The 11,682-nt window shown below is 48.1% G+C and overlaps 2 protein-coding genes across 3 annotated transcripts in view; one reads left to right on the top strand and one right to left on the bottom strand.

Annotated features, from left to right (window-relative positions):
- The first annotated feature begins 1,750 nt into the window (after positions 1-1,750).
- Positions 1,751-6,545, top strand: TSR2 (TSR2 ribosome maturation factor). Of its 2 annotated transcripts, XM_022563625.2 has the most exons (5): positions 1,751-1,854; positions 2,018-2,108; positions 4,671-4,762; positions 5,319-5,492; positions 5,735-6,545. In XM_022563625.2, exons 1-5 carry the CDS (start codon positions 1,756-1,758, stop codon positions 5,858-5,860), a joined length of 582 nt encoding a protein of 193 aa, XP_022419333.2. In that variant the 5' UTR covers positions 1,751-1,755; the 3' UTR covers positions 5,861-6,545. The 2 variants fall into 2 exon arrangements, with proteins under 2 accessions (XP_022419333.2, XP_022419334.1); XM_022563626.3 differs by lacking the exon at positions 2,018-2,108 and having other exon boundaries at positions 1,777-1,854.
- A 150-nt stretch (positions 6,546-6,695) lies between these two features.
- The window catches only part of FGD1 (FYVE, RhoGEF and PH domain containing 1), a 35,655-nt gene continuing 30,668 nt past the window's right edge, over positions 6,696-11,682 (bottom strand). Inside the window, exons 13-18 of the mRNA XM_022563621.3 lie at positions 10,796-10,826; positions 10,182-10,283; positions 9,682-9,807; positions 9,344-9,505; positions 8,163-8,306; positions 6,696-7,626 (exon numbers count right to left, since the gene is read on the bottom strand). Of these exons, the coding sequence (XP_022419329.1) occupies positions 7,321-7,626; positions 8,163-8,306; positions 9,344-9,505; positions 9,682-9,807; positions 10,182-10,283; positions 10,796-10,826 (871 nt within the window). The 3' untranslated portion in view covers positions 6,696-7,320. The remainder of the gene's footprint in view (positions 7,627-8,162; positions 8,307-9,343; positions 9,506-9,681; positions 9,808-10,181; positions 10,284-10,795; positions 10,827-11,682) is intronic.

The following is an 11,682-nucleotide window of genomic DNA, read 5'->3' as shown; positions in this document are numbered from 1 at the left end:
TTCACCCATTTAAAATGTACAATTAAATGGTTTTTAGTATATTTTCAGAGTTGTGAAACTATATTAGTTTGCTAGGACTGCCATAACAAAATACTACAGACTGGTGGCTTTAACAACAAAACTTTATTTTCTCAAAGCTCTAGAAGCTAGAAGTTTGAGATCAAGGTGTTGGCAGGTTTGGTTTCTTCTGAGGCCTTTTTCCTCGTCTTGCAGATGTGTGTTCACATGGTCATCTCTCTGTGCATGCGTCTGGTTTCTCTGTCCTAATCTCTTTTTTTTTTGGCCACACCATGCGTCTTGTGGCATCTTAGTTCCCTGACCAAGGATTGAACCCCCTGTGCCCCCTGCAGTGGAAGCACTGAGTCCTAACCGCTGGGCCATAATCTCCTCTTCTTATAAGGACACCAATCATATTGGACTAGGGTGCACCCACATGGCCTCATTTTACCTTAATTACCTCTTTAAAGGCTCTGCCTCCAAATACAACCACATTCTGGGGCTTAGGGCTTCAACGTATGAATGGGGGTTGGGGGCAGGACACAACTCAGGCCCTAACAGCAGATGTCACCACATCTAATTTTAGAACATTTTCATTGCCCCTAAAAGAAACCCTATACTCATTAGGAGTCAGGCCACATTTTCCCCCTTCCTTTATCCTTAGGCAACCATCAATCTATTTTCTGTCTCCATAGATTTGCTTGTTCTGTACATTTCATATAAACGATACCATGCAATATATGGGCTTTTTTGACTAGTTGGTAGTGATGTCACCTCTTTCATTCCTCATTTCAGTAATTTGAATCTTCTCTATTTTTTACTTAGTTAATGTAGCAAAAACTTTGTCAATTTTGTTGATCTTTCTTAAAAAGACTGAGTTTTGGTTTTACTGATTTTCTCTGTTTTCTATTTTCTGTTACATTTATTTCCTCTCCAATTTTTATTATTTCCTTCCTTCTGCTTGCTTTGGGATTACTCTGTTCTTCTTTTTCTAGTTTCCTAAGGGGGAAGGTCAGGTTATTCATTTAAGATCTTTCTTCTTTTTTAATAGGGACATTTACAGCTATAAAATTCCATTTAAGCATTGCTTTGGCTGCACCTCATAAATTTTGGTGTGCTGTGCTTTAGCTTTCAAGTCATTTCAAGATGTCTTATTTCTCTTGTGATTTTTTTCTTTGACCCATTTGTTATTTAGAAGTGTGTTAATATCCACATATTTGTGAATTTCATAAATGTCTTTCCGTTATTGACTTCTAATTTCACTCCATTGTGGTCAGAGAACGTACTTTGTATGATTTCAATCCTTTTAAATCTATTGAGGCCTGCTTTAGACTTAACATATAGTCTGTCCTGGAAAATGCTCCACGTGCACTTCAGAAAAATGTGTATTCTGCTGTTATTGGGTGGAGTGTTCTATAAGATGTTAGGATGCATTATTAAATGGAGATTTTTAGGCAATGCTACGTGAGGTTGCTTCTGTCCTAGGGCCTGAAACGTGCATCTTTAATAAGTTCCCCACATCTTTTCTGCGCAGTACCCATGGGTCCGGAACTCATGGCCTCAGCCGCCCTCCCCTCCTGGTTTCCTTAGATTACATGTGAGTGACTGCAGTGGTGTCATCGATTGCTCGACAGACTTTTCTATTGCTCTAGTCTTGCTGCCAGGTCTGCGGAAAGGCGAATCTGCATTCTCAGGCTCGGCTTCCGACTCCTTCTGCCTGGGCGGTGCTGCGCTGGTATTGGCCCGCCTGGACGTCACATGCTCCGCGGCCGGATGATGGCGGGCGCTGCTGAAGATTTGCGAGCGCTCTTTGGGGTTGCTGTCCGCGCGGCGCTGGAGGCCTGGCCCGCCTTGCAGGTGAGCGGGGCCGCGGCTGGGACAAAGGTTAAAGACCGGGGCACAATAGGAGTTGGTCCGGCGAGCCGCCGGAGGCTTGGTTGGGCGGTGTAAGCAGCGGCCTCCTGCGCCCCCGTAGTCCGGCTCCCGGGCTGACGTGGTGGGCTTGGGCCTGTGTTCGCAGATCGCTGTGGAGAACGGCTTCGGGGGTGTGCACAGCCAGGAGAAGGCTGAGTGGCTGGGGGGTGCAGTGGAGGAGTACTTCTTCCGCAATGGTGAGTGAATGTGAGGCGCTAGGAAGTGTCTCTGTGGGGCGTGGGAAGGAGGAGGCCGATCCTAGTGAGTCGGCACTTCCTCTTGAGCAATTGTCGGTTGGTACCTGAGGGCGAGGTGGAATGAATGCAGGCTTTGGAGTCAGAATCCTGAGTTCGAATGCCTTACGGGCCGTGCCATTGACTCAGGGTATCAGGCTGGACAAGTCGGTTTACTCCCCTGAGACTCAGTTTCATAATTTGTAAAATGGATATAAAAGTATCCACCAGCGCAGTCCAATAGAAATACAATGCTAGTCGCATCACGTAATTTAAAATTTTTCAGCAGCCACTTTAATAAAGTAAAAAGCAGATGAAATTAATATTATTCAACTCAACATATCCAAAATACTTCGACATGTAGTCAGTATAAAACATTATTAATGAGATGTTTTACATTTTTTTTTAGCATTACGTTTTCAAAATCTGGTGGGTATTTTTCAGTTTTAGCACATCTCATGTTTTTGGCCTAGCCACACTTTAAGTGCTCAGTAACCACATTTGACTTTTTGGACAGCAGAGATCTACATCTTTGGTGTGTCTTGAGGGTCGTTAAGAATAAGGGGCCCTGCAGGGAGTCTTTTGCAAAGTATGATTTTTACAGAATTTTTCATATAGTTTTTTAGTCTTGAAGATGACTTTAGGCAGTGTCCTTTCTCTCAAGGAAGTTTACCATCTAGTGAGGGATCCAGATAAGTAAATAGGCGTTTACACATAGGGTGATAGGTGTTCTAGTGAAGAGGAGCTCGGTGCTTGGGTAATGTGAGACTGGGAAGGAGGCGTCTTTTGGAGATCGTTAGGGGGTGGTGGTGATTGGGCTGAATCTTAAGGGATGAGAAGGCGTTAACTAGGTGGGGGAGGCAGAGAGAGCAGCACTCAAAAATAAGTCCTGTGGTATGAGGAGATTATGTGTTATATTTGGAAAGTGGTGGGGAGCTCAGTGTTAGAGTAACGGTGTGTGTGTGCTTGTGGGTGCGTGGAAGGGAGGAGTGGTGGAGAATGGGGGTTGGAGAGGACCCTGGAAAGGGGTGAGACATGGAAGGTCTTATGGGCCTTTGATTTTTGTCCTTTAAGCTAGTGTTTGCCAAAATGCATGCGTTGGAAGACTAGTTCTGTTAGATGTTCAGCGAAGAAAAACCTTCTCCAGTCAAATGATATAAGAAAAGCTCTTTTCTTCAGTTTCTTACTTAAGAGTCACAGTAATCATTAACATATTAAAGGCTTGGATAAGGTTAAGAATCACCAAAAAGAAAGCTCTTTACCTTTGGTTCCCATTAGTTTTCTGTGAATAGCTTCCCTTAAAACCCAGCAGGACAGTTATTTCTCAGAAGCAGAACATGAAACACTGCAGTAGGTGATTAAAAATTCATGAGCAGGATCTAAAACGATGGGGTTTTCTGGCTAGAAAGTAGTCAGTGTGGATGGAGCATGGACTGGAGAGGGAAAGACTGATGAGGAAGCTGTTTCCGTCTAGAAAATGATGAGGCCTGAACTAGGGCACTGGCAATAGTCATGGAAAAGAAGGCGTGGCCCTAAGGAAATTGTTTGGCTGTAGAGGGGGAGGGGAAGGGGGGCAGGTTTCAGGTTTGAGTCGCTGGGTGGCTTAGGTGCCTTTCATGGTATAGAAGAACGCTGGGGAATGAGAAGTAGGTTTGCAGGGTAAGATGATGAATCTGGCTTTGGATATGGAGGGTCTGAGGCACCTGTGAAACAGGTGGAGCGTAGTCTGGGTTGGAGACAGATTTGGGGGATATTAGAGTGTTAGGGAAAGCCAAGGGGGTGAATGAGCTCTCCCAGAGGGAAGAGAGAGCAAGGAGCTTTGTGGAAGACTTTCTTGAGTTATTCTCTAATTCAGAAAAAGTAGAGCATGGGCCTATAAGGTAACTGAAGCCAAGAGTCTTAGCCAAAGTAACACGATAGGATGTTAGGTCAAGGCTGTGATGATTTCATTGTGGCAAGTACTTACATCCATTTCTTCTTACCTATGCCGTTGGTCTATGGCCTCCTGTGTCGGTGGAACCACAGCTGGGAAGAGTCTCTACATTTCAAAAACTTCAGCCCTTGAGTGATGGAAGTGAACATGGATTATGGGTCTCCCCTGTGCTAGGCATTGTTTGGGTGACTTCTCATAACAGACCTTCAAGGAGGTTACTATTAACATCACTTTGCAGATGAGAAAACTGAGGCTTGGAGATGAGTAAGTCACATGCTCAAGGTCACACAGAGAGGAGGCCGGTTAAAATAGGCCAGATGAAAGACGGCGAGTGTGGATGGAATGCTGCAGGAATAGAGGGCTTAGTAGAATGCAGGAGATTCGAAATTAGGTATTTTATTTAGTGTTTGGTTTTTTCTTTTTAAAAATCATGTTAAAACCTGGAAAGTAGAGCACTTTAGCAAATAAAAGGCTCACTGAACCTTTACCCACCAACCAGATGTGGATCCACTAAGTAGGTATTGAAGGGTAGTGGGCAGGGGTGATGAAGTTGGCTGGTCTTTGATCAGAGGACCCTATCCTTTCCTACTCAGCTGACTTGGAGCTAGATGAGGTGGAGGACTTCCTCGGGGAGCTAATGACAAACGAGTTTGATACGGTTGTGGAGGATGGGAGTCTGCCCCAGGTGAGCATATCGTGGATACAACTGCTGTCTCCCTGCCTGCAGCCTTTCTTCTCCCTAGCTGTCTGTTTTAGACCAATACTCTTGGCTGTAACCATTCTTTTCTTGAGTCCTGTGCAAGAACGTTCTATGACTCCCTATTGCCTGAGTTTAGTCTTCCCAGGCTTTTCAAATCTTGCCTTTTCTATTTCTCTCTATACATCATTCTCAGCTAGGTCTGTTCGTCACCCCCATCTCAAGGACACATCAGGCCAGGTACATTTCCACCCCTGCTCTGGTTAACATTACTGCCCCCGCTGGGATTGCCTTCCCTTTTTACATCTTCCATCTTTCAAACCCAGTTCTAGTGCCTTCCCTGCTAGGAGGCCCTCCTTCAATGCTTCAGACCCTTACTGAGCCCTTCATATGTGGTTGCTTCATTAGTGAACTCCTTGGAGAGGAAAGAGCCCCATTCTCTTCTGGAAAATTCCAGACCCCTCCCCACTCTTGCTGCAAACACGGGCTGGTTGTATTGTAGGTTCTCTAGAAAATCCAAGCTGGTTGAATGTTTTCTTGGTAGGTGAGCCAGCAGCTACAGACCATGTTCCACCACTTCCAGAGGGGTGATAGGGCTGCTCTGAAGGAGATGGCCTCTCTCATCACCCAAAGAAAGTGCAAGGTCAGAGCCACCGCACTGACGACAGCCAGAGAGACTGATGAGGATGATGATGCAAACAGCGTGGAGGAGATGGAGGTGAAGGGGGTGCCTCTTGGGTGTGGAGATGCAGATATTTTCAGTCTTCTGGAAGATCAGCTAGTTTCACAGGGAAGTGATGGGGGTGGTGGTGATGGTGGTGGTGGTTGTATTATCCAGAGAGGGCAGGAAACTTTCCTAAGGTCACACAGCCAGTCCTGGCAAAGCTGGGAGAGCTTGGGTCTCCATTGGCCACAGTTGGGAGGTGTTGTATTTAGCTCTCTCTTGTATTTCTCCTCCAGGTCGCAGCTACGAATGATGGGGCAGCTACAGATGGGGTCTGCCCCCAGCCTGGTCCAGACTCCCAGACTATTAAGGAAGAGGAGATAGTGGAGGATGGCTGGACCATTGTCCGGAGAAAGAAATGAGTGGGGCTGGAAATAGTCTGGGTCCTTGTTTGCTAGTTGTTTGGGGCTTGTTTGTAGGGGTTTTTTGGAGGGTCATGGACCTCTGGACTGGTTACCCCATCTCCACCCTCTCCCATTCCCCTGTCCAGCTCCTTCCAGGGAAGAAGAGCCCAAGGGTCTTTGGTCTTGGGGTGGTCTGAGTGATGAGGCCTGGTTTCCCAGCAAAGTGCCACTTGGGTGCAGTCAGTGTGAAGAGGGAGGGATGAGTGGGTATGGGCGTGACTAGAGGAAAAGCTAAACGCTGGCTGGTAGTAGGCAGGTGGATGTGTGAAGGGAGAGGACCAACAGGAGAACCAGTATTCCCGCTGGGTAAGGAATGTTAAGATGAGCTTGCTCATGGAAGAGAGGTTAGTTGCTGATGTGAACGGAAGTAGCTGTGGTACCTCTCCCTCGCTTCCCCCTGCCCCCACACAGAGCAGCTGTATGCCCCTGCCCAGAAATTGGAACCTCCCAGGAATGCTTCCTTCCTGCAGCCCAGTGTCCAGCCCTGGGCTCCTTCAGGATGTCTAAGACCTTGTCTAGGCAGTGAGCTCGGGGGACCTGGGGCTTTGTTTTCTGTCTCCTTCAACCTCTTTTCAAACTCCTCATCCCATTGAAGTCCAGGGATGAGGCTTAAGACCTCAATAAATAATACCTTATTGTTTAATTTGTGGCTTGACCTGTGAGTAGTCTTGGAATCAGCCTTCTGGGAGCTGAGCTTCAGAGCTCAGCAAGGGAGCAGTTTCTGGGCCCACCCCAGCAGCCTGGTACTTTGGACAAACAAACGGACGAATGGAGCACAGCAGCGCTCTGAACGTTTCCGTAAGCCTGAAATAAACTGTATTTTTCTTTAAAAAACAAAACAAAGAGTATTCATTGTCCTCCCCCCCTTTTTCCCCTGTCCTGCCCCGTGGCCCTGCCATGGGTCTGGACGATAAAATACTGGGTAGCCTGGGGCCAGGTAGAAGCTGTAAGCCGTGGGAGAGGCAGGAGGTCACCACCCCATGTAGCATCATACATGTGAAGACACTGGTTGAGGGGGCAGGGGTGGGCCAGGACCATGGGGTCAGTGGCAGAGCTGGCACTTGAATCCAGATCTCCTGCCTCTGGTGCTTTGGGGGGAATTGGGTGGAGGCAGGATCTGTAGGGTATTGAGGGGTTGGGGGGAAATGGCCTAATTCAGGCAGGTCTAGCAACAGCTCCCACCCTCCCTGGAGGACAGGGTTTAAAAAAAATTAACATCACTGTAGGAATATTTGTTTTAAAAGCCCAGGTTTTGTGAAAAGATGAATTAAAAAACCCAAGACCCAGCATTCAGGATTGAAAGTGCCCATGATGGGAGTTCAAGTATTGACTGAGCTGGGAGAGAGCGGGCTGGGGCCCTCAATTGGACATGGGCAGCTAGATTGTGGGGCAGGGGGCCCCAGTTACCCACAAACCCTCTAGGTCTTGTCTCGGGTCTGGGGGGCTTCGGAGGGTTCCGCCATGGCTCCTGAAGCTGCCACTGGTGCCTCCTCCATCTCTCTGTCCTCAGACAGTGTGGGCCCTGGGCAGAACGTGTCCCCACGGCCTGCCCGGCCGAGCACAGCCATCCAGCGCCGCTGCAGCTCCTCTGTCTCAGGACTGAAGTACCAGCTCAGGTGGCTCTGGGTGATCTTGAAGACATGCCGTCTGTCAGGCCGTTCCCCAGCCTCAGGAGGCCCCACCTCAAAGCCAATGAGGGGCAGGCTGCGCTGGGCTTTCACATCCTGGGGAACAGGGACAAAGCCAGGGGTCACCTAGGGGTTGGGCTTCTCACTGGTTTTGTATCTGCTAAACCCCTCTTTTTCATCCCTTGCTCAAGAACCTTACGTGGCTTCACTGAGCAACAGGAAAATGTCTGAACTGGGGCTAGAACGCAGGCTGGTTCAAATACCTCTTTCCTTCCACACCCCAAACCAGGTGGGCTAGTCTCTTTAGCATATAATGTTTTCCAGCCTTTGGGCTGTTGCCCCCCATCTGCATCTTCCCCACTCCAAATTGGATTAAGCAGGGCCTTGTCTCCACTACAGCTTCCTCCAAGAAGCTAGCCCTCCCACAAGTCACCAACTTTTCTCTACATAAGTTGACCCACAGCCACTCCTTGTCTCTAGCCAGTCTTTGTCTCACAAGGGTGGGGGCTTCTGATTTCTCCTTAGGTTCACCCTATCCTCCAAGGTCAAGGAGAGGTGAAGGACTCAGGTGAAAGGAGGGCAGCCTGCTTTTGCCAGGTGGCTGAAAGGACCCAAAGGAGTAGGATGCACACCTGAGGGGCTCCGTAGATGTACAGCACCAAGGGTTCGTTCTCAGGGACCACAAACCAGGCCTTGTGCCAGCCTTTCCCGCCCTTCTCCATGTAGTGCAGGAAGCTGCAGATGACGCTGTTCTCCGCAGCCACTGAGGCCTGTTTCTGTGGCCAGAGACATGGGGGGCATCAATGTTGATAGGAGGCCTAGCCTGGCTCCTCTTGGCTTCAACACCCCCTCAGAATAGGCATTGCTATTTCCATGTCTCAGAGGAGGATGCTGAAGCTCAGGTGATAGGAGTGATTTGCCCGTTGTCACTCAGTCAGAGTCGAGATTCAAAGCCAGGCTTGTCTGCCAGATTTGGGCCATGGCTGCTGCCTCTAAGAGTTGCTGGGAGGGGTGTGTAGTTCTCAGTGGGGGCACCTAAATGCCAGTCAGGCATTCTTCCATCAGTCCATTTATTCCTCAAGTCATTTATGCATTTACACTTCATCTTTTTTTTCATCTTTCATCACATGCATTCCCTGCACTCAGCGAGAAGCAACCTAGCATTGTGGTTAAGGGGTTGGGTGGGTGGGTAAGGCAGTCAGTCCGAGAATCCCAGCCCTAGATGGAAATATATTGACTTGGAAGGAGAGCATATAGGGCTGTTGTAAGGATTAAATGAATTAATACATACAAAGCGCTTAGAAGAGTGCCTGGCACAGAGTTAGCCTTCTTTAAGCGTTAAATAAAATAAATACCTCAATTTAAAAAGCAAAAGTGTGTGTATGTGCGTGCATCTAGAAAGATAGGAAGCATAAGCATTAATGGTGGTAATCTCTGGGTCGAAGGAATACGGTATTTTTGTTTATATTGTCTAACTTTCTTCAGTGCATATATCCTACTTTGTAATAAGAAAGCTGCCACTCACTGTGTAACATGGGCAAATAACCTCCCAGGGCCTCAGTTTTCTCATTTGTAAAACAGGAATAGGAATAGCATTGATAGGTAAGTTACTGTGAAGAATAAAGCACTTAAATAAAAATTACTCTTTCATTCACTCATACTCATTTTACTCACTCCAAGCCTGGGTCACTTGTTCAGTGGATACACACGGTACTACGATTTCAGAGATGCCCAGGCCTCAGCCACCACTGCGTGGGTGGCTGGGGCCCATGTGGTCAGTGTGGGTGGGTTAGTTGGGGGACTTGGCTCTTACCTCCAGGATGGACCTCCGGCGCTGGGGTGTATGCTGGCTGCAGGCTGGGCTGCTCCCGGGCACCCCATGCAAGGCCACGTAGCAGTCAGTGCACACACGGTTGGAGCGGTTGTTGTCATAGACAAGGCGGGCCCGGAACTCAGAGCACTTCCCACAAACCACCTGGGGTGGCAAGTGGGTAAGAACAGCCTGATTCCAGCGGGCCTTCCCCTTCAGTGTACCAACTCCCACAGCAGACTCACAGCCTCCCCCCACTTAGAGAGTGCCCATTTAGAAGTGGGCCTTTGGGCTGCCAGCCTGTCCCCTCCCTAGCTCTGCCCCTGCCTCCCAGCACTCACATGCCCGCAGGCCTTGCAGTGGTGCCTGCGTTTGGTGATGGAATTGAAGGGCTCCTGGCAGCGCATGCACATGGTGACTTCCTTTTCCCGGATGGGCGTAGGTGCCCGCTTCCCAAGATCCACATTCTGGAGAGAGGGCCAGGGCTCAGGTCAGAGACAGCTACTCCCCAGTCCAGTCCATCCAGCCCTTGCCCCTGCCCCTGCCCCAAGGCTTGGATCATCACTGGGAGGCAGCAGATACATTCAGAAGACCTGCCTTTGAGTCCTGGCTCTGCTCTACCTCACTGTGCGACTGACGACCAGTCATGTCTACTTTCTGAGCATTGTTTGCCCAATGATTTCTCTGTGGCCCTACCAAAAGAAGACTGTGCTTCTGAGGTCATGCACTGCCTCTCTGGTCTTTACCCTCTGGGAAGGGGAGAGGAGCATCACAAGGTAAGGTGGGCACCTGGAGGCCCGGAGGGGGTCCCGGTGCAGGAGGAGGGGGTGGGGACTCTTACCGGAGAGTTGGGGGGTGTGTCTTCATCTTCCCTGTTTGTGGAGTTCAACAGTTTGAAGGTCTCCAGCGTCTGTTCATGCTTCAGGAGGGTAGAGTTGATGGCCTGGGAGGAGGTGTAAGAAGAGGTCAGAACACCTCAAAACTCACCCATTTCCACCCTTACCTCAACCTTCCTATAACCTAGCTTGGAGTCAGAAACGTTAGGTTCTAGGCCCAGCTCTACCCCTTGCTAGGTGTATGACCTTGGGCAAGTCCCTTCCCAAATCCAGGTCTCAGTTCTTATATTTGTGAAGTGGGGGAGGGGGATCAGGGGCTGAAAAACCACAAAAGGCCTTCCTGGCTATTACTATCTGGGATTAAGGTTTTACAGGGCTTAACTCACTGGGGTTACACCCTCAGAGGAGCCAGCTTTCTAAAGGAAGAATTGGTTAGTTTCTGCTTAACCTCTGGACCTCAGTTTGCTTATCTGTAAACTGGGGATGGTAAAGTTTATTGGAAGGCAGGTGTCCAGGCCCATTCTGGTGAGATGTGAATTTTAGGGGAGAGCCCACCACCCCCTTGAAGACCTGTTAATACTCTTCCAGCCCCCTACCACAAAGCCTTCTTGGATGTTACCTGGACCCAGTCTTTCTTCTCCTCCTCAGTCCTTGGGTAGGGAAGGTGGTGGGGGCAGGGGGAAAGAAAGATGTTGGGTTAGGCAGGCCAACCAAAAGCAATTGTAATGGTAAAGAGCAGGTATTTTGGAGTTGGAAAGACGTGCGTTTGACCCTCTTCTCCTTCACTTATCACTTGTGACCTTAGGCAAGTCATATAACCTATCTGAGTTTATTTATTCAACAGTTATTAATACTCTCCAGACCCTGTGCTAGGAACTTGGGCCTCAGAGAGGACCCTACCATCAAGGCAGGAGCTCACGGTCTAGAGGGGGAGACAGGGACAATACAGGGGGATCAGTGCTGTGACAGGAGGAAAATGGGGCTGAGGTGATCTGTAAAGTTCCCAGCACAATCCTTGATACACTAGGTGCTCAATCAGTGTGAGTTGCTTTTTGTTTAAGCTTTAAATAGTATGTTATTATCCATCAAAGTTCATATGGCTGCTTCATATTGTTCCATAGAGATATCTAATTTCTCTACATAATTTCCCTCATGAACTGTATTTACTGCTTTTGTCTTTAAGTGTCCATATATGTATGCATCTATTTTTGGACTGTTCAGTCTGTCTAATTTATATCCTTCTGCCATAAAACACTTTTTAGTAGTTTTTTGCTAAGTCTTGAAATCTGGTAATGTAAATCTTCAAACTTTGTCATCAAGATTGGTCCGGCTGTGCTAGGTTCGTTGCATTTCCATATATATTTAGAATCAGTATGTCAACTTTTACACACAAAAAAATCTACTGAGATTTTGATTGGAACTGAAGCTGTAGATCAATTTGAGATCATCATAGTCCTAGCAATATTGAATATTTCAGTACATGAAATGATAAATCTCTCATTTATT

The sequence above is a fragment of the Delphinapterus leucas genome, chromosome X (assembly GCF_059928025.1).
Source record: "Delphinapterus leucas isolate spDelLeu-1000000601 "Yukka" chromosome X, BTC_Dleu_Yukka2, whole genome shotgun sequence".
NCBI classification, from domain to species: domain Eukaryota; kingdom Metazoa; phylum Chordata; class Mammalia; order Artiodactyla; family Monodontidae; genus Delphinapterus; species Delphinapterus leucas.
Note: the sequence above shows the minus strand (reverse complement) of the source record. Positions and strands in the feature narration are given on the sequence as shown.

What these genes read in the sequence shown, in the direction of transcription:
- TSR2 (XM_022563625.2), top strand. Translation starts at nt 1,756, where the DNA reads ATGCTCCGCGGCCGGATGATGGCGGGCGCTGCTGAAGATTTGCGAGCG. An exon ending in GGAGTACTTCTTCCGCAATG is followed by an intron (nt 2,109 to 4,670) that starts GTGAGTGAATGT and finishes TTTCCTACTCAG; the next exon opens with CTGACTTGGAGCTAGATGAG. An exon ending in AGGATGGGAGTCTGCCCCAG is followed by an intron (nt 4,763 to 5,318) that starts GTGAGCATATCG and finishes TTTTCTTGGTAG; the next exon opens with GTGAGCCAGCAGCTACAGAC.